At 45.3% G+C, this 21,905-nt stretch overlaps 2 protein-coding genes and 1 long non-coding RNA gene across 3 annotated transcripts in view; 1 reads left to right on the forward strand and 2 right to left on the reverse strand.

The window, feature by feature from the left end:
- The window catches only part of LOC309333118, a 73,275-nt gene that overhangs the window by 21,316 nt on the left and 30,054 nt on the right, over nt 1-21,905 (reverse strand). The window lies entirely within an intron of this gene.
- Nucleotides 224-7,856, reverse strand: LOC309332793 (vomeronasal type-2 receptor 26-like; the record flags this gene model as incomplete). The annotated part of the gene is made up of 4 exons (XM_081845962.1): nt 7,792-7,856; nt 1,710-1,885; nt 282-705; nt 224-238 (listed from the first exon to the last, which is right to left on the reverse strand). The coding sequence occupies exons 2-4, from the start codon at nt 1,871-1,873 to the stop codon at nt 224-226; spliced, it is 603 nt and encodes a 200-aa protein (XP_081702088.1). The 5' UTR covers nt 1,874-1,885; nt 7,792-7,856.
- On the forward strand, nt 7,552-15,859 carry LOC309332961 (procathepsin L-like). The gene is made up of 8 exons (XM_081846352.1): nt 7,552-7,688; nt 9,261-9,395; nt 10,732-10,854; nt 12,528-12,686; nt 13,382-13,603; nt 14,366-14,525; nt 15,403-15,520; nt 15,650-15,859. Exons 1-8 carry the CDS (start codon nt 7,569-7,571, stop codon nt 15,741-15,743), a joined length of 1,131 nt encoding a protein of 376 aa, XP_081702478.1. The 5' UTR covers nt 7,552-7,568; the 3' UTR covers nt 15,744-15,859.

Below are 21,905 nucleotides of genomic sequence, written 5' to 3' on the forward strand. Positions count from 1 at the left end.
TGCTCGGTCCCTGCTCCTGCCAACCTAGCAGTTCAAAAGCATGTCAAAGTTACCTTCCCGCTCTGGCGGGAAGGTAAACAGCGTTTCCGTGCGCAGCTCTGGTTCTCCAGAAGCGGCTTAGTCCTGCTGGCCACATGACCCGGAAGCTGTACACCGGCTCCCTCGGCCAGTAAAGCGAGATGAGCACTGCAACCCCAGAGTCGGCCACGACTGGACCTAATGGTCAGGGGTCCCCTCCCTTTAAGAAGAGTGCACCCAGTTATTCTCTCCGCAGTCTTTACAACCCTGGACAGCATTGTTGTTTTTTGCTGGTCGAGAAGGTGGCCCACACGCCATGGAGCTGTTTTGCAGAGTGTGTATTTTGTATCCCTGCGCCGAAGGAACCCAGAACCCTGATCGATTTCTCTCCTTACCTGTGGGATCTTGAAGGCACTCAAGATCGACGCCATCTGCCTCGACGTCTTTGAGTCGAGGCTGCCAATGACGGACAGCAGCTTGTCTTGCTTGTCGCAGTTGTAGTTTGGCACCATTTGTCTCCGCGTGGAGATGAGGGCAAGGCTGGCTTCCGTGGGCTTGTTTGCAAAACTGCTTTCCTGGTAGATACGAAAGCCCAGAGTGGCGTTGGGCAAAAGCATCAAGTCCCTGTTGAGTTCCTGGATGGCAAAACCCAAAGCCAGAATATACTGGTAGTTCTTGGGCATGGGGCTACAACAAGAGTAGTAACATTTTCTGAGAATCCTCCGGAAAAACAGTCTCTCAAAGGACCTGCTGATGGCATTTTACCACTGTACTTTTGAGAGAGTATTAACTTATGGTCTCTGTGTGTGGTTTGGGAGCTGCACGGTCAAGAAAAAACAATGCTGTCCAGGGTTGTAAAGACTGCGGAGAGAATAATTGGGTGCACTCTTCCCACCTTGGATCAAATCTATGTTTCCAGGTGCCATAAGAAAGCAGCAGAGATAGCGCAGGACAGTGCGCAGCCCGGAAATTATCTCTTTCAGCTTCTGCCCTCTGGGTTATGAAGACTAGGACCAGCTGCCTGAGAAACAGTTTCTATTCAAATGTGATTTTTATTTTAAACACAGTGTAAGGTAGTCTCTGTGGGAGTATATCTGATATCAATTATGAGATATCAGAGGTTTTAGGGGGCTAACCAGGTTGGGATAGCTGGGATAGCAGGCTTGTGGGTTTTTGAATGTCTGATGTAGTTTTTTTTCAATTTCATTGTTCTGTATGGGACAATGACAATAAAGATTGTCGTATCTTTATCGTATCGTGTGTAATAGGGGTTTAACTTTTTAAAAAATGATTTCCTGTATCATAAAGGGCTGAACTTTTGCTTAGAAACTCTGAAAAGGGGACCAATTCTTCTCAGTTGCAAAGTACTTTCCCTCCCAAAAAATACTCAGGGTCTTTTCTGTTTAGGGATAAACAGCTGAAAACGCTGGCAGCATTAAGATAAATTCAACAGTGTGAATAAGTTTTGATGGATGCAGTAATGGAATACTGAATATTGTTGTTTTTTGGGAAATGTGTAAAATGAACCATGGAAGGAGAAGAAGGGAAGTCATTGATATCTTAAGGATGTAAAAGGGAGGGCTTTGAATTGTGACACAGAAAATTTAATAAAAACTGGATATAAAGGTTATTATTGCACTTTTTAAAAAATACTGGGCTAATCCACAATTTCTGCCTCTCCGAGAACTTACATGAAATGGGGGGAGTCCCCTTCTCTGAAATACTGTTTAAAGGATAACTTTCTGACTAGAGCTCTGAAGAGAGGCAAATTCCCACCGACAATGAGATCACCTGGGCTGTAGCAGTTTTCCTGGAGTCGCAAAGGTCTGATGAATTGTCTTATGATCTTCAGCATCGCACAGCTGTCCTGCAGCAACAGCCAACACAAAAACATCAACCACATTATCTGCAGCCGGAAAAATATTATCTCTCCTACAGCAATTGCGCTTTTGCAGAAACCGATTTCCGAACCACCCAATTTCATCAGGGGTTTCAGATAATAGGATAAATATACCGTGGTCAAAATTGCCATTTTTCCCATCCCAGCCCCTCCAGGAAAAGCTCGGAATATTATTATTTGGTTTTAATCACAGGCATTCTTTCTTGCGTTCTTCGTTTTCTTTATTATTGGTATTTAGAAACCCCCAAGGGGCGAAGAGGAATTGCGACAACTTTAAAGAAAAGAATGAATGCCCTCTGCGTAATTCTAGGTTCTCCCCGCAATTTGGTGAGAAGCGGATGGGGGAAAACATGTTTTCGTCGCAGGGACTGGGCTGTTGTTGTCAAGTTATGTTTTTTCGGGAGGATGTGAAATGGAACGCCTAAATCAAAAAATGGCAACCAAAGCAGCTCACACAAAGTCCCTTAGTCCAGGATGAATGGTTTGGAAAAGGCTGGGGCATGGTTGAATACAGTGCCAGATTTACGTAAACAAGCTCTAGCTTAGGGCCCCACTCTCTTGGGGGCCCCCAAAATTATTTAAAGGGAAAAAACAACAACTGGATGTACATTTCCAAAATATAAGATAAAAGACAAATAAAATAAAACCTACATCCAGCAACAGTGTTTTGTGTTGTGTCGGCTCCTCTGATGTGAGTCTTGGGCGCCGCCTGCTAGCCTGCTCCCTCAAATATCCCTGGTTTGCTCCTTTCTATATATAGGCTGCCTACATTCTGCTATTTATCATTCTTAGTAGTTTGCATCATATATTTGCACCTCTTATTATTTCATGTTATAGCAAGTTTCCAGAGACTAGATGATGAGTCTTTGTAAACGGTGTTTCTAAAGGAACTTTTGTCCTTGCCAAATGCCAATGTTTGCATTATTAAGCTTGTTATGAATCAAAAATCATTTTAAGTTAGAGCTTAATGATTATTTAACTATTAATCTACTACTTCTTCATTGTATTTCACTATTAATATACTTCTTATTAATTGTATTTCAGTTCAACAATGACTTTGATAAACTACATATTTTGCTATGTGCAAATGCTATGTGCTTTGGATACCTATTAGGTCCATAAATGACCATATAGCATATATTCAACACACAAAAAAGCAGCAATTTGTTGTTGACAGCTTGACATATAAAGGGCCAAATTATCTTCAGTAGCTGAGGGCCACACCAAAACTGAATCTGGCCCTGCTAAGCAGACAAAAACATTAGCAGGATCTCTGTAACTCTTGTAATGTAACAAACACTATGGACAATATGGATAGATACAACATATCGATTATGAAATAATACATAGTTGAAAATGTTGACAATAGGACCCATGGAGGGGATGGTGGGAATTCGAAAGATTCAGATAGATAGACAGATAGATGATAGATGATAGATAGATAGATGACAGAGATAGATAGATAGATAGATAGATAGATAGATAGAGATATAGATAGATGATAGATAGATAGATGATAGATAGATAGATAGATAGATAGATAGATAGATAGATAGAGATAGATAGATAGATAGATAGATAGATAGATAGATAGATAGATGATAGAGATAGATAGATAGATAGATAGATAGATAGATAGATAGATAGATGATAGATAGATACATAGATGATAGATAGAGATATAGATAGATAGCGATAGATAGATGATAGATGATAGATAGATAGATAGATAGATAGATGATAGATAGATAGAGATAGAGATAGAGAGATAGAGAGATAGAGAGATAGAGATAGATAGATAGCGATAGATAGATGATAGATGATAGATAGATGGATGATAGATAGATAGATAGATAGATAGATAGATAGATAGATAGATAGATAGATATAGATAGATGATAGATGATAGATGATAGATGATAGATGATAGATGATAGATGATAGATAGATAGATAGATGATAGATAGATAGATAGAGAGAGAGAGAGAGAGAGAGAGATAGATAGATGATAGGTAGGTATTTGGCATTGTTACAACTTGAAGTTTGTCAAATCAAATAAAAACGATTTTTTAAAAAAAAGATAAAATATTCCGTCATTTCTGCAACATCTGTCCTGCGATCAAATCTTGGGAATTTCGCTAAGCAGGCGCTGGCTGCAACTGTTGGGAGTTGTAGCACAGACTGCCCAGAGGGCGCCAGCTTAGCAACGCCCGGCTGCAAGACAGGAAAGTAGCCCAGGGCTTCGAGATCTGATGCACCGATTTTGGGGTTGAAGAGAGAAAAACAAGGGGAAGAACGTCCGCCTAACGCATCCTTAGCACGAGGCAGCTGCTCTGTATACGCAGGCGCGGAATTGGGTAATGACAATACAGACCACAAGGACTGACACAATTGTTGTGGCTGAGACCTGCGGTACAGGGAGGTGTACAAATTTAATAGTGATACTTCCTTTTTAAGTTCCTTCGAGTTACAGGCTGTGCTTTAAAAATCAACACAGATTTGGAGATTTTAAAACAGAAGCATAGATTTGGCGATATAAGGGAGAGAATGAGTCAGATAACCATGAAATGAATTAATTAGCAAAGGTAATATAAGCAGGTATGTTTGCTTTTCTTTTGTTCTTCGAGGGCACATTGTAGTCTGCAAAGGTTGAAAACGCAGAATCAGGAATTTAACGGTGCGGCCCAACGCAGGTTGACTCAGAATCAGGGACGTGGTGGTGGAATTCAGTGAGGTTTGCATTTTCCAGATTAGAAATTCAATTCGTTCTGCGTTTTAAAATGTGAACCAACCTATGCTCCAAAACAATACCGAAACGAAAGCACAACCGTCTTTTGAAATTTGCACAGTTTTGAATTTTGCAGTGTACAAACAAATGGGAGAAAAGCAATGACAAACCTAGACAGCATCTTAAAAAGTAGAGACATCACCTTGCCAACAAAGGTCCGTATAGTTCAAACTATGGTTTTCCCAGTAGAGATGTATGGAAGTGAGAGCTGGACCGTAAAGAAGGCTGATCGCCGAAGAATGGATGCTTTTGAATTCTGGTGCTGGAGGAGACTCTGGAGAGTCCCATGGACTGCAAGAAGATCAAACCTCTCCATTCAGAAGGAAATCAGCCCTGAGTGCTCACTGGAAGGACAGATCCTGAAGCTGAGGCTCCAAGACTTTGGCCACCTCAGGAGAAGAGAAGACTCCGTGGAAAAGACCCTGATGTTGGGAAAGATGGAGGGCACAAGGAGAAGGGGACGACGGAGGACGAGATGGTGGGACAGTGTTCTCGAAGCTACCAGCATGAGTTTGACCAGACTGGGGGAGGCAGTGGAAGACAGGAGGGCCTGGCGTGCTCTGGTCCAGGGGGTCACGAAGAGGCGGACAAGACTAAACGACTAAACAACAACAACAAACAAATGCACAGACAAGGGTGAACTGTGCACATATTAGTGCTCGTACTAGTGAAAATAACATCAAAATGCATTCCATTCTGTAATATCGCTTTGCAAAAAATATATATGTGCATATTGTGAGAAATTTAGACTGAAAGTGCTGTTGAAATCTCAGGAGGACGTTGTTATAAAATATCCACAAACTGATGTGGAAATACGGAGAACTATAAAAATGAGAAGTAGAGATAATTAATCCACATTTACTCTCACCTGCTCTATAGATAAAATACAAGTGAAACTGAAAGATTTTGAAGACATAAGGGATTTATTTTGAAGAGATAAGGGTCTGATTACAATTTCACCAATTAAATTATACTTTCAAGACAGACAAAAAGAAAGGTTTAAGTCGTGAGACCTCAAGGTTTCAAAAAGATCTGTTTAAAAACAATCCAAAACTACTGTCGAAAATGGACAGATTGCTTTTGGGGTCGTATACAAAAGATGAACAGGTTAAACCTGTAAGGACACACTGGGCAAGGGATTTGGGGCATAATATTCGGCTTTCAGATTGAGAAAGGTTATGGAAAGCAGACTTGAAATTTTACGCTAAAAGAAAATGATATGAAAATGATCTACCGGTGGTGCATCGAGAGAAAAACAAGGGGAAGATCGTCAGCCTAACGCATCCTTAGCACGAGTCAGCTGTTCTGTATACGCAGGCGCGGAATTGGGAAACGACAATACAGACCACAAGGACTGACACAATTGTTGCGGCTTGAGGCAAGAGGAAATGGGTTACTCCACTCCGAGGGACTGGTGTGCTTCGCAGAAAAATAAGCGTTGTTTGGACGCCAGGACGCAATGATCTGCATCCATTTGTTGTTGTTGTTTATTTGTGTCCGCCTCTTCGTGACCCCCTGGACCAGAGCACGCCAGGCCCTCCTGTCTTCTACTGCCTCCCCCAGTTTGGTCAAACTCATGCTGGTGGCTTCCAGAACACTGTCCCACCATCTCGTCCTCCTTCGTCCCCTTCTCCTTGTGCCCTCCATCTTTCCCAACATAAGGGTCTTTTCCAGGGAGTCTTCTCTTCTCATGAGGTGGCCAAAGTCTTGGAGCCTCAGCTTCAGGATCTGTCCTTCCACTGAGCACTCAGGGCTGATTTCCTTCCAAATGGAGAGGTTGGATCTTCTTGCAGTCCATGGGACTCTCAAGAGTCTCCTCCAGCACCAGAATTCAAAAGCATCCATTCTTCGGCGATCAGCCTTCTTGATGGTCCAGCTCTCACTTCCATACATAACTATCTGCATCCATATCCTTCTTGAAATGTAAATTCCTGATCTCTTCTGAGTCTACATTGCAGGGTTGTTGTTGCGAGCATCTGTGGAGGGTCTTGGGATGCCGTGGGCTCCTTGCGGGGGCTCTGGGCCAAACATGAATGACTAAGTAAAGAAACACAGAAGTTGAGAATAACAGGAGAGATTCAGATGAAGGACTTCCAGCCAGGGCCGTCTTTACCCAGGGGTGCAATGGGTGCGGGCACCCGGGCGCTGAATTCTGGGTGCTGAAGCCACCTAAGCTCTTAACTATCTACCTCATGGGTAGGCAACCTAAGGCCCGGGGGCCAAATCCGGCCCAATCGCCTTCTCAATCCAGACAGTCCGGGAATCAGCATGTTTTTACATGAGTAGAATGTGTGCTTTTATTACAAATGCATCTCTGGGTTATTTTAGGGCATTGGAATTCATTCATTTTTCTTCTTCTTCAAAATATAGTCCGGCCCCCCACAAGGTCTGAGGGACAGTGGACCGGCCCCCTGCTGAAAAAGTTTGCTGACCCCTCTCGGTCTTATCCGTATTGAACTTCAGTTCAGGCAAGCAAGTCTGGGGCTACCTGCTACTAGAACATGTGATATAAAGGTTAGCTTTGAAAGCCAAGAGGTGGGAGGGAAGGAAGTCCATAGGCTCTAAAGGGCCAAAGAGGTAAAGTGGAAATAATGATGTGATTATATATGATTAAATGGAAAATGAATTAAAATGGTTTTTTAAAAAAAAATAGGCTGAAAGGATATTTTGCATATAACGGCAACAGAAAAAAATCGAACCGATTTCTGCTCCACCCTGAAAAACGTTATTTCTTTAGAAAAGTTGTGCAACCTGAGAGTTTGGAAAGATGAACCCAGAACCCAGCACTCAGATTCACGGGTTTTCTGGACTTCTGCAGAATCAATGAGGCAAGAATGTCACAAGGAATTGTGGGCAGGAAGGATGTTGAGTGGAGTCTCACCTATAAAAAGAGGACCAGCGATGCTTTTTACTACAGAGAGAAACAAGACAAGGACAGACGGACAAGGACAGACGGACAAGACCCTTTTGGCTGGAAGAGAGGTATGTTGCATTTTGGGGAACTGAAACCCATATTGGAGAGAGTTTGGGAACACGAGAAAAAAATATTGGTGGGGTATCTGGGATGAGGTTAAAAGATTCTCACCCTTTTGACGTCAGACTCTGCCTGGGTGTGTATTTGGCAAAGACTTCGACTTCCAACATTAACATTTCTTCAAATATCCCAAGTGGTAAATTTCGTTTTTGTTCACTCAGACATGACCCTTTAAGCAGGTGAGTCGGGGCGACGCTAACTTCTGATGTTGGCATTTGAAACAAGGAGCTGAGTTCTGGGTGGAGACGTTCTTATTTAATTAATCAGAATCAGTCTTTTCAAAATAGGGAGTTGAAAAAAGACGGAAGGAGGGTCTCATTTAAGCCCCTCCTGCGAAACTCCCTGCCACATGATATTTTTATCGACCAACTAAGAAGGAAACAAGCAGATAAATAAAGTACATGGGGCATTGATTCAAGGGGGGGGTATCTGGGACGAGGTTAAAATTGAAATGATCGCCTTCCCGCAAAAAAAGGCTCTCCCCCTGTTGATATCAGACAGTCTCTGGAGTGCCAGTTACAGATAGGTAGCCGTGTTGGTCTGCCATAGTCAAAACAAAACAAATTCCTTCCAGTAGCACCTTAAAGACCAACTAAGTCAGTTCTTGGTATGAGCTTTCGTGTGCACGCACACTTCTTCAGATACACTGAAACAGAAGTTTCCAGACCCTTCTATATAGTGAGAAGGTGGGGAGGGGTATTACTCAGAAGGGTGGTGGGAATGGGTGATTGGCAGATAGCTGTGATGAGCCTGTTGACGACTCTTAACGACTGCAATAGGTCTTACAGGAAAAAGCAAGGGGTGAAAAGGTGAAAAATGGCTTTGTCATGTATAATGAGATAAGAATCCAAGGTCTTTGTTCAGACCAGGTTTCTCCATGGTTTTGAGTTTGGTGATAAGTTGTAATTCAGCAGCTTCTCTTTCCAGTCTATTTCTGAAATTCCTTTGTAATAGAACAGCTACTTTGAGATCTTGTATAGAATGTCCTGGGAGATTGAAATGTTCTCCTACTGGTTTCTCTGTCTTGTGACTCCTGATGTCCGATTTATGTCCGTTTATTCTTTGGCGTAAGGTCTGGCCTGTTTGTCCAATATAGAGAGCTGAAGGACACTGTTGGCATTTTATGGCATACACAATGTTAGACGATTAAAATACAACATTAAAACATTAAAAGGCTCGGAAACAAGCCTTTAAGCAGGGGAGTGGGGGCTATGCTGAATTTTGACGCCGGCGTTTGAAACGACGAGCCCAATTCTGCCACAGAGGCCCAATTCTGTCCACATGCTATAAGCGGAAATCATTAGGCAAATGGAGTGGAAGAATTCCTTCTCCTTAAATGCACAAACCAACTGTGGAACTCCTGCCACAAGAAATTCCAGCGGCCTGTTAGCAAAATAAGTGAAATCGACGGGGATGATTCTAGAGGAGACAAACTGACTTTCGACTTTTCTCGCTGTAAAGATGAATGAGTCCTACGGGGGGGGGAGCAAATATTGAGTGATGACACTTTGGTCTCCTAGGTAGAGATGCTTCACCTGTGGGTGGTGGCCCTGACCGGGCTGGTCTTCCTGACACCCCTCGTCACAGCGCAGGATCCTGCCCTCGACAATGCCTGGAATCTCTGGCAAAGAACCCATCCAAGAATATATGCCAAGGTGAGTTTTGCTCCCTGCTTCTGTGTCGAAACTTATGCAACCTGAGCCGTGTTCTCCTGAACATGTCCAGAGTGCAATTTGTGTATCAAGTTATGGTAACTAAGTATTTGCAGCGGATTTGAAATTTTGGGGTTCCAAAACTCTCGCTGGATTCAACAAGGCGATTGCTCTGGGATCTATAGGGAGCTCAGCCCATAGACAGAAAGATGCCCTTTGCATTAGCCAGGAAAGGGGTCTCAAAGGAAACTCTCTGCCTTCTAACACAAGGTGGGTTTGAGGTCACACAAAAACTGTGCATGCTCAGAGGCACTCGCTTCTCCAGTCCTACTGCATCCCAGCGCAGACAAATCCTGGCCATTTCCTGGCGCCCAGTTCCAGTGGCCAACTGGTGGTGGCTTTCAAGCCGGGGAGGGGGGTGAATGAATGAATGGATCTTGATTTGCGTCAGCCATCGCCCATAGCAAATTCTGATTGTCCCAGCTAAAAACCTTGCCACCTTTGCTGTCACCTGCTCATCTGGATCTGCCAAGAGAAAGGACACTCTTTCTTTCTTTCTTTCTTTCTTTCTTTCTTTCTTTCTTTCTTTCTTTCCTTCTTTCCTTCTTTCCTTCTTTCCTTCCTTCTTTCTTTCTTTCTTTCTCTCTCTTTTCTTTCCTCCTTTCTTTCTCTCTCTCTCTCTCTCTCTCTCTCTCCCCTTTGCTCTCTTTCTCACTTTCTCTTTCTCTCTCTCTCTCTTCTCCATCTCTCTCTCTCCCTCTTCCTCTCTCTCTCTCTTTCTCTCCCTCTCTTTTTCTCTTTCTCTGTCTTTCTCTCTCTCTCTCTCTCCTCCATCTCTTTCTCTCCCCCCCCCCATCTTGATCTGCCAAGAGAAAGGACCCTGGGGCAATGGCTGGGCGATTCGGAATGGGCAATAAAAGGGGGGTGATAATCTCATTCCTCAAGTCTTTACAAAGAGGGCAAGCCAGAAGGGCATGTGCCACCGATTCGGAACTGCCGTCTCTGCAGGGACATTTTCCATGTGGAATCTGTTGGCATCGTCCCTCAAGTCCAGTCGAGGGCAAGGCATTCAATCTTGCGAGAGTCAAAGCGCGTCTATATTTTAGAATTGCCCAGTTATGCAGAGAGGGTGCCGGAGAGTCGAAAGGGGAAGGTGGAAAATAGTCACACCATGGGCAAAATCTCCTTATTGTGGCCAAGTTGTTCCGATGCTCGATATCATTTAGGCGCTGACAAATTAGACGGTTTGCTTTACTAACACACACACACACACACACACACACCCCGGCGGGGGGGTCGTATATGATGTGCAGCCTTAACAATTTCGTCTTCTCGCCAGGGGGAAGAGCATCTCCGCAGAAGTTTGTGGGAGAGCAACCTGAAAAAGATCGAACAGCACAACCGCGAGGCTGCCCAGGGAAAACACACTTATAGGCTGGCAATGAACCGGTTTGGGGACTGGGTAAGCAAACGCATGTCGTGGGAACTGCGGGCAGCTAATTCTCCCTCGGCCCAAACTGGCTGTGCCCAAACTCTGACATTCTGCCTGTCTTCTGCTCCAGCTTTCAATCAGTCGACTTCTAAACATCTCCACTCTCTCAGGGACTAGGATTTCCCTGGATCTGGACACTAGACTTCTGTGGATGCAGCCTAGAATAGCATTAGCTTTTTTTGCTGCTGCTCCTGCATCTTCTTCTTCTTCTTCTTCTTCTTCTTCTTATTATTATTATTATTATTATTATTATTATTATTATTATTATATTTCTACCCAGCCACTCTGGGCGGTTCCCAACAGAGCACTAAAAACAAAATAAGAACTTCAGGCATTAAAAACTTCCCTAAACAGGGCTGCCTTCAGATGTCTTCTAAAAGTCAGATAGTTTGTTTATTTCCTTGACATCTGAAGGGAGGGTGTTCCACAGGGTGGGTGCCACCACCGAAAAGGCCTTCTGCCTGGTTTTCTATAATGTAATTTTATTATTTATACTGGGTTTCCCTAGACAGAGCTGCTTTCAGATGCCTTCTTAAAGGTCAGATAGTTGCTTATTTCCTTGACATCTGGTGGGAGGGCGTCCCAAAGGGAGGGCACCACCACTGAGAAAGCCCTCTGGCTGGTTCCCTGTAACCTCGCTTCTCGCAGGGAGGGAACCGCCAGAAGGCCCTCAGGAGGAGGACCCCGGTGTCCGGGGTGGAGACACTCCTTCAGGGATACTGGGCCGTTTAGGGCTTTCAAGGTCAGCACCAACACTTTGAATTGTGCTCAGAAACGTCCTGGGAGCATCACACTGTTGGGTCTCGTTGAGCTTGTGGCCCACAGAGACCCACAGATCCTTTATCACATGCCCTGCTAGTTAGCCAGGTGTCCCCCATCTCATATTTGCACATCTGGTTCTTCTTGCCCAAGTGCAGAACCTGATAACATAACTATGCCCCTCTGCAAGGTAAAGGTAAAGGGTTAAGGGAGCCCTGACCATTAGGTCCAGTCGTGGACGACTCTGGGGTTGCGGCGCTCATCTCGCTTTATTGGCCGAGGGAGCCGGCGTACAGCTTCCGGGTCATGTGGCCAGCAGGACTAAGCCGCTTCTGGCGAACCAGAGCAGCGCACGGAAACGCCGTTTACCTTCCCGCCGGAGTGGTACCTATTTATCTACTTGCACTTTGACATGCTTTCAAACTGCTAGGTTGGCAGGAGCAGGGACTGAGCAACGGGAGCTCACCCCGTCAAGGGGATTCGAACCGCTGACCTTCTGATTGGCAGGCCCTAGGCTCTGTGGCTTAACCCACAGCGCCACCCACGTCCCATGCCCCTCTGCAAACCGAGTCTCTAAATCTATACTGCTCCACTTTTCCTGGGCATCTTCAGGAACCTGGTCAGAAGCGGGCAAAGGGAGAGGTTCCCATCATTCCTCGCCAGAGCTGTAATCCTCAGTCTGGTCTCTGACACATGTCACCTCTTGCTCACTGTAGAGGGTCGAGGGTTAGGATTGCACCCCAAAACTTCCAGCACAGCCAGGCAACATGTCCCCTAAGGGCTCGATGGGCTCATTGCTTGATCCGTGACACAGGAGGAGTTCGGGGGACGACGACACACAACTCCTGATGATTTTGTGCTGATGACTTTGGTCTCCTCCCCAGACCAATGAAGAGTTCAAGCAGAAGATGACCGGATTGCGCTTTAACCAGACCGGACGACGCAACGACAACGCAGAGTTATTCAGAAAACTCTCTGAACGGCAGTCTCCCGATTTTGTGGACTGGCGCACAAAAGGTTACGTGACCCCAGTGAAAGACCAGGTGGGTTGAAGGCCACAGGTGAAGATTCAGGTGTCCAAGTCAGAAATTTGCTACTGCGATGTGTTTATTTGCTTGTTTCTAAAGTTTGACGGATTGGTTTTCAAAAGTAGAAATATCTGCAGCTTCCCTGCCCCCTTTATTGGCATACATATATATATCTATTACAGTTGTACCTCGGAAGTCGAGCGGAATCCGTTCCGGAAGTCCGTCTGACTTCCAAAATGTTTGGAAACCAAGGCACGGCTTCCGATTGGCTGCAGGGAGCTCCTATAGCCAATCAGAAGCCGTATTGGACATTCGGGTTCCAAAGAAAATTTGCAAACCAGAACACTCACTTCTAAGTTTGCGGCGTTCGAGAGTCAAAACGTTCGACTTGCAAGGCAACTGTATGTATAATCTTCTTTTTGTCAGAACTTGACAAAACTTGGGGCAATCAGAATAAGATTCACTATTTGACCGTTGATTCAAAGCCCTAAAATGTATTTTATACAACTGACTTTTCATTTCTATTCTTCGTATAGTGTATTGTTGTTTTATTGCGATGGCCGACGTCTGACGCAAATGAAGATTCATTTGTGCGTTCATACTGCCCTCCCCACTCCCACCCCCAAGACCTCCTTCTGGAAATGGTGGCATTTCATTTTCAACGTCCGCATTTGACACCCAACGGTCCCTCTCTGTTTATTTCCTTGCAGGGCCATTGTGGCAGCTGCTGGGCGTTCAGTGCCACGGGAGCATTGGAAGCCCTGCACTTCAAAAAGACGAAGCAGCTGGTGTCTCTGAGCGAGCAAAACCTCGTGGACTGCTCCAGGAAAGAGGGAAACGAGGGCTGCCACGGAGGCTTGCCGACCAAAGCCTTTGAATACGTGAAGCGAAACGGCATCAACTCAGAGCACACCTATCCCTATGAGGTGCAGGTAAATAACACAGGCAAGGCCTTCCATTTTTGTAGTCACGGGCGCAAGGTTAAAGAAAACCTTATTTCTTTCACCTTTCCTTTCTGCTCCCCTTCCTTCCTGTTTTCCTCGTTTCTGTCCCAAAGCCACGTCCCAACGAAACAGTCGTGCATGTTCACGGTTGAACCGTATATGGCGGAACCTCGGTTTTTGAACGTAACCCGTTCCAGAAGGCTTCTGAGATGTTTGAAAACCGAAAACGGTTGTAGATTTGCGAGACGTTTTGTAAGGTGGACTATTTGAAATATTGCAAAAAAAAAAAAAAAAAAGGTAATGAGGGGAACTGTTAGTTAAGATAGTTAAAGGCAATAGGAATCTAAGAAATGCAGAATAAGTGATAAGAATGGAGGATCATCAGAAGGGCTGGTGGAAGTCCAAAAAGATTGTATAAGAAGTGAGATTCCAGCGCTGATTTGAACTCGTTTTGTACATTTCTGCAATTCTACTCGGTGTTAGATACCAACGACACGTCATTTTCCTATAGTTTTCTTTCAGCGAACAGCAGGCACTCAATTTCCTTTCCTCTTTCCATCACTTTTCCCAAGATGGAAGTTGGATATTATACCCCAAATCTCTAGCCCAATGTATCATCACTGCCTTGACTTCTGGGCAAAAGGTTCCTGCATTGCAAAGATCCTTTCTCTATCTCTCCTGCACCGTTCGGACAGAGAACGTTCCCAATTTTAAAAAGAGTTTAAGCCTTTTTTCGTTGTCTGTTTGCAGAATGGAACCTGTCGTTTCAAGAAATGGGACATTGCAGCAAGATGCAAGGGCTACGTAAACATTCCAGCAGGGAATGAGAAGGTTCTGGAAAAAGCGGTGGCGTTTGAGGGCCCGGTTTCTGTTGGAGTAAACGCTTTTGACTTCCAGTTTTACAGTCACGGTAAGGTGCCCTTTTGGGAAACGATGAGACTGTTGTTGCTGCAATGGAGAAGAAAACCACGGGGTAGCTTTGGAAGCAGAGTAGTCATCAATGCAGGAGATTTTGGGGAATATTGTGTATTCCGGCCAACTACGGCCACACAAAGGGAATTTGCTCCAGCTCTCTTTTAAATCAGAACCAATGAAGGTGGTGAAGGTCCTGTGTGAGTGTCTGGAGAGGGTTGGAGGATGGATGGCGGCTAACAGATTGAGGTTGAATCCTGACAAGACAGAAGGACTGTTTTTGGGGGACAGGGGGCGGGCGGGTGTGGGGGACTCCCTGGTCCTGAATGGGGTAACTGTGCCCCTGAAGGACCAGGTGCGTAGCCTGGGGGTCATTTTGGACTCACACCTGTCCATGGAGGCGCAGGTCAGTTCTGTGTCCAGGGCAGCTGTCTCCCAGCTCCATCTGGTATGCAGGATGAGACCCTCCCTGCCCACAGACTGTGTCACCAGAGTGGTGCATGCTCTGGTTATCTCCCGCTTGGACTTCTGCCATGCGCTCTCCGTGGGGCTGCTTTTGAAGGTGACCCGGAAACTACAACTAATCCAGAATGTGGCAGCCAGACTGGGGACTGGGAGCGGCCGCCGAGACCACATAACACTGGTCCTGAAAGGCTCACATCGGCTCCCAGGACGTTTCCAAACACAATTCAAAGTGTTGGTGCTGACCTTGAAAGCCCTAAATGGCCTCAGCCCAGTAGACCTGAAGGAGCGTCTCCACCCCGGACACTGGGGTCCATCTCCCGAGGGCCTTCTGGCAGTTCCCTCCCTGCTGGAATAGACGCTTGTTCCACAACGTGCCAGAGCCATGTTCTCTGTTTTTCCTCCTCTGCCAGGAATCTACAATAACCGCCAATGCGGCGACCACCTAGACCATGCGATGCTGGCCGTTGGCTATGGGTTTGAGAGACATCAAGGCCAGAGACTGGTTGACTACTGGATCCTAAAGAACAGGTGAGAAAGAGGGGCTTGAGGCTCCCCGCAAGGTCTGGGGAACAGCGGACCGGCCCCCTGCTGAAAAAGTTTGCTGGCCCCTGCTGAAGAGGCTCTCACCATCTCTCCATTTCTATTTCCCTCCCGCAGCTGGGGCTCGGCTTGGGGTGAACATGGCTACATGAAAATGCAGAAAGGAGTCAACCTCTGTGGAATAGCAGAGGATGCAAGTTATCCCTTCTAACCAGCTGTCGTTTCCTTGTCTACTGGATCCATGCAGTTCGGACCAGCGAAACCTCAGCATTTATTGAGCCCCTTCCTTCCTTCCTTCCTTCTTTCCTCCTCCTTTCTCCTCCTCCTTTCTCCTTCCTTCCTTCCTTCCCTCCTTCCCTCCTTCCTCCCTTCCCTCCCCCTACTCCTTCCTTCCTTCCTCTTCCTCCTTTCTCCGCGGCTTCCGGACAGAGCATAAAAATCAAGTTCTCCAATCCAACTCCGTAGGCTGCATGTCAAGTTTTCAAATTTGCTTCTTTTCAAAACAATAAAAACCATGTATTTGTGCGCTTTGAGCGAATGTTTCTTGCTTTGATCCGCTGCTGTCGATGAAATCGGCTCGAGTTCAAGTCTTGCAGCGAAAATGTCTTCTATTGACCTGTGTTTACTACAGTCATACCTCAGTTTACAGACGGTTCAGGCTGCATTTATGGACCCGCTGAAACCCTGAAGTACCGGAACTCTGGGCGGCTTCCAACAAAATCTTAAAATACAGTAATGCATCAAACATTAGAAAGCTTCCCTAAATTTAAATGCCTGTCTCCTTCGCATAGTAGTATTTTTAGATATGGCCTCTGAAACAGAAGTCGTCGGAAACGTGAAAATCCCAGGCAGACCTCACCCCCAAGGCTGGCTGGTGAAAGTGTGGGAATTAATGTTATCAGAACAGCTGAGCCGTCCCAGCAGGCTTCCCTGAAAAATGGCACAAGGCGATAACTTTATTGACTCGTGGTTTCCATTTACAGCGATTGCTAACCAAACAAAACAAAAATAGCCAAACCACTTCAACCTCCCGCAATTAATGACTTCCTGAAGGACTTGTTGAAGTGGATGGCACAAACTGGCACGTAGCAGAAATTGCCAGTGTGCCCTGGCTTGTAAGCTGTCCTTCTCTCACCTCGTAGAAAACCCCGCCCTCCTGGGGAAAAGCCTGCAAGTGCCACACACACACGCTCCACGCGGCTCGTGAAAGGGAGTGCTGAGCAGAGCCTGGAGTGCATACAGCGCTCCCTTAAAATAAAATAAAAATTCTTGCATTCCCCCTCTAAAAACTAGGTGTGTCTTGTGGTCAGGCGCATCTTATGGAGTGAAAAATACAGTTTGTTGTTGTTTAGTTGTTTAGTCATGTCCGCCTCTTCGTGACCCCCTGGACCAGAGCACGCCAGGCCCTCCTGTCTTTCACGGCCTCCTGCAGTTTGGTCAAACTCATGCTGGTAGCTTCGAGAACACTGTCCCACCATCTGGTCCTCTGTCGTCCCCTTCTCCTTGTGCCCTCCATCTTTCCCAGCATCAGGGTCTTTTCCAGGGAGTCTTCTCTTCTCCTGAGGTGGCCAAAGTCTTGGAGCCTCAGCTTCAGGATCTGTCCTTCCACTGAGCACTCAGGGCTGATTTCCTTCAAAATGGAGAGGTTTGATCTTCTTGCAGTCCATGGGACTCTCAAGAGTCTCCTCCAGCACCACAGTTCAAAAGCATCCATTCTTCGGCGATCAGCCTTCTTTATGGTCCAGCTCTCACTTCCACACATCACTACTGGGAAAACCAGAGCTTTAACTATACGGACCTTTGTTGGCAAGGTGATGTCTCTGCTTTTTAAGATGCTGTCTAGGTTTGTCATCGCTTTTCTCCCAAGGAGCAGGCGTCTCTTAATTTCGTGACTGCTGTCACCATCTGCAGTGATCATGGAGCCCAAGAAAGTCAAATCTCTCACTGCCTCCATTTCTTCCCCTTCTGTTTTCCAGGAGGGAATGGGACCAGTGGCCATGATCTTTGGTTTTTTGATGGTATTGAACACAAAAGAACAGCGGCAATTTGTTGTTGACAAAGAACAGCTGGACATATAAAGGGCCCCGTTACCTTCAGTAGCTGAGGGCCACATCAAACCTAAACCCAGCCCTGCACTCTAAGCATGTCCAAAGCACACAGCGTCCCACAAAGGACCCCGGGAACCGTAGTTCGCCCCTTCACAGTTCCCACACCCGTAACAAGAAACAGTTCCCAGGACGGTTTGGGTGATGCCACATGCGTTAAAGTTTCGCGGCAGGGATTTGACCTATAGTGAACATATGCTCAAAACAGAAGGAAGTTGAAACCGTCCATTTCTGCATTTGGGGAGAGAAGGGACTTTGACAGAAGAGGTGAATGTCCTCTGTGACCCAGAGCTACAGAAGACCCCAGACTAGGTGTAAAAGAAAAAGGGGAGAAGACTTACAGTATTTTGTTTCTTTGCACAAAAGAACAGGCCTTCTTTGCCTCCCTTCTTGTGGTCCAGGCAAAGTTTCCATATGCTTTTCAAGGACAATCTTAGAGTTTATCACATCCCCTCTCTCTTTATGAGGCAGGAGTTATTGCATGGAGACATTTATCAGATAATGGAATTTCAGTGGTGCCTTGGTACTCAGACGCCTTGGAACCCAAACACTGCAAACCCAGAAGTAAGTGTATCAGTTTGCAAACTTTTTTTCAGAAGCTGAACGTGCTTCGTTTTGAGTGTTACACTGAGGTCTGTCTGTTGTTGCTATTTATTTTGCTTTTTCATTTTCTGCAGCTTTTCCGTTTTATTTTTGTGATTGCGTGGAACACAGTTCAGCTACTGACTGATTGATTGTGCGACTTCAGTACGTCGTTTATTGCCTTCATTTTATGGATCCATGGTCTCGTTAGATAGTAAAATCCATGTTAAATGGCTGTTTTAGGGGTTGTTTTTAAAAGTCTGGAACGGATTGATCCCTTTTGCATTGCTTTCTATGGGAAAGCGTGCCTTGGTTTTGGAACGCTTTGGTTTTGGAACGGAATTTCCGGAACGGATTAAGTCTGAGAATCAAGGTACCGCTGTGTTCCTAAATTATTCCTAAATCTGATCCAAGTGACGCGGCCGTCATCTGCCCCACTGGTCACGGTGAAGGAATACCCTGCCAGACATCTTCTGCCCACTTCACAAGGCTAACACCTCGAACCTTTGAAACTACTGTATAAGTACAAGATGTTGGGGGGGCGGTTTCCCCCGTAGGAAAAGAAATTGAGCAAGATGAGATTTTGGGCACCCACAAACTCCCGGCTGCGGCTTTTCCCACTAGTCGTGGCAAAGTAAACAGGCACACGGCGTTCTTTGACCATGAAACGCCACTTCCACTCAGTCACGTTCCCAAGAACTTAAAGTGAATTGGACTCCGTGTCTATAAAAAAGGCAGTTCTGGCTCATTCTGAACCCAGGCAGGTTGAGAGGCAGACGAGATCCTAGTCTCTAGATCTTTCGATTCGGGCGAGAAGGTAAGGTTTGGCGGGAAACATTTTGGGAGAGTGGCTGTGAACATCATCATAATTATTATTTATTGAATTTAAGAAGGAGTGGTAGAACATGTTGAGGCTGCACCGTGCATGGTGGAAACAGGGGAAATAAGACTATTTTAGAGACAAACCAGAAAGAAGGGCATGGATACTACAGCATGTAACAATAACAATAACAATAATAATTTATTATTTATACCCCGTCCTCTGAGCAGCTCCCAACAGAATATTAAAAACACAAGAAAACTTCAAACATTAAAAACTTCCCTAAACTGCCTTCAGATGTATTCTAAAAGTCTGGTAGTTGTTTATTTCCTTGACATCAGATGGGAGGGCATTCCACAGGGAGGGCGCCACCACCAAGAAGGCCCTTTGCCTGGTTCCCTGTAACTTCGCTTCTCGCAGGGAGGGGACTGCCAGAAGGCCCTCAAAGCTGGACCTCTGGGCTGAATGATGGGGGGATGGGGGGAGAGACAGGAGATCCGGGGAGGTCACCTACAATGGAACTGATCAGGAGGAGATCCGGGACCAGACCAAAGAAAGGGCCTTTCTTTGCACTGTTATCTGCTAGCCTGCAGAACTCACGGCAACAAGGTTTTAGGAGAATACTCAGGAACATAGGAAGCTGCTACATACTGAGCCAGATTCTGAGTTCTTAAAGGGACATGGGTGGCGCTGTGGTCCAAACCACTGAGCCTCTTGGGTTTGCCAATCGGAAGGTCGGCGGCTTGAATCCCCGTGACGGGGTGAGCTTCCATTGCTCGGTCCCTGCTCCTGCCAAGCTAGCAGCTCGAAAGCACGTCAAAGTGCAAGTAGATCAATAGGTACCACTCCGGCGGGAAGGTAAACGGCGTTTCCGTGCGCTGCTCTGGTTCGCCAGAAGCGGCTTAGTCCTGCTGGCCACATGACCCGGAAGCTGCACGCCGGCTCCCTCGGCCAGTAAAGCGAGATGAGCGCCGCAACCCCCGAGTCGGTCACGACTGGACTTAACCGTCCAGGGGGTCATTTAACTTTTTACTCCAGCCCCATAGGCCTGCAACTTGACCTTTTTCTTTTAGTGTCAACTGACTAGATTTTCCCCTGTGTAGACATGCATCTGATCTCTTTGGTGGCCCTGACCGGGCTGGTCTTGCTGAGGACCTTTGCTGCAGCGCGGGACCCAGCGCTGGACCAAGCCTGGAGAGACTGGAAGATGACCCACAATAAGGTTTACCGCGAGGTGAGTCCCCCCTTAACACATCCCCCAACCCATTCTCCAGCTGGTCATGAAATTAGAGCAGCCAAATTGTGCTGCTAGCAGGGTGGATAAAAATCAACGATCTTTTTTTTAACTGAATTTTAAAAAAAAATTTAAATCGGATTTTTAAAATAAAATGCTTTTGGAGAAAAAATCTTTCTAAAGATTTTTCTGATTAAGTTACATTAAAGTCCAAAGTCTATTCATCAGGAAATAAGGATTTATTTTAAGTTTTTCATGTGTGCTCAAACTCAGTCTAAGGCGGTTTTTTTAATTAAAAAAAACCACTTAACCGCATCAGTTAACAAACACAGATATATATATGCTATACTATTATTGTTTTAGTTAAATAAATTGTTTAAATGGCTATTAAGGAAAGGATTGTTTTTCTCCTTCTGATAAAGCACAGCAGAAAAGTTGTCCAAATATAAGCAGTTGTTAACTTATTAAACCTCACCATAATTTCATAATTATCTGTCGATGTATTTTCCAATAGTAGAACCAAATCAGTAATTTTTGATACAACTGTAAAAACTACTCTGAAAATTTATTATTCCAAAAATGAAACCTTCCTCTGGTTGTAAACATTAAGGCGGTATCAGCAAGAATGAGTCTTTCTGTAAAAAATAAAAAATGATGTAAATCAAGTCTTACTGACTAGTGATTTAAATCAAGTCTTACTGACTAGTGATTTAAATCGTTTAAATTGATTTGATTTAAATCAAATCCACCCTGGCTGGTCGCATCATTTCCTGGAGCAGGGCTCTGGCCTCAAGGTCTCCTAAGGTCCTTTTTGGGGAAGTTGTGGTCCTGGACCACATTCATTATTCTTAGCCAAGTGTCTTCCTTGCAGAGGAACTCAGAGGACCACCGGAGAACCATATGGGAAGAGAACTTCCGGATGATTGAAGAGCACAACCGCGAAGCTTCCCGGGGGAAACATTCCTATCGGATGGCAATGAACCACCTGGGAGATTTGGTAAGAGCTCGGCTCGTATCATGAACTAGTTAATCTTCTCTTGAGGCCTCAAATCACCAAAGGATTCACGACAGAGGGAGGCGAAGTTTGAGCTCAGGGTTTTGCCAGCTGACTGATCAATTCATCATCATCATCCTTTTTAATTTGTATACCGTCCTTCTATCTTACAATTCTCAAAGTGGTTTACAAGCTGACTTGAAGAACAATCTAATGCAATACAAAAATGTGATGATGAAACAACTTTAAAATAGGCAACCTACATGAAAAAGTAACATTCAACAATCATTAGAATAGTATAAAATGATATCAACATATATAAGTTAAACCGAAATCCACTCAACAGTTACAATAAATAATATCTAAACTAGAATCACATGACATTGCAGGAGCTTTGAGCTCAAAAAGAGCTGCACTGCGGGGCAGCCCTGTTTTGGGACATTTTTAACATTTGACGTCTTATTTGTGTTTTTACTTGTGCTGGAAGTCGCCCAGGTTGGCTGGGGAAACCCAGCCAGATGTGCGGGGTATAAATACTAAAATAGCTAGCACTATACTAATAATAGCAATGATTTATTATTTATAGCCTGCCCATCTGGCTGGGCTTCCCCAGCCACTCTGGGTGGCTCCCAACAGAA

Source organism: Podarcis erhardii (assembly GCF_964252035.2).
Source record: "Podarcis erhardii genome assembly, chromosome: 18".
Taxonomy (NCBI): Eukaryota; Metazoa; Chordata; class Lepidosauria; order Squamata; family Lacertidae; genus Podarcis; species Podarcis erhardii.

Bases quoted from the DNA above. Each gene is read 5' to 3' on its own strand.
- LOC309332961 (XM_081846352.1), top strand. From the start codon at position 7,569: ATGTTGAGTGGAGTCTCACCTATAAAAAGAGGACCAGCGATGCTTTTT. The intron at 12,687-13,381 runs GTGGGTTGAAGG...ATTTCCTTGCAG, and splicing joins TGACCCCAGTGAAAGACCAG to GGCCATTGTGGCAGCTGCTG. The intron at 14,526-15,402 runs GTAAGGTGCCCT...CTCCTCTGCCAG, and splicing joins CTTCCAGTTTTACAGTCACG to GAATCTACAATAACCGCCAA.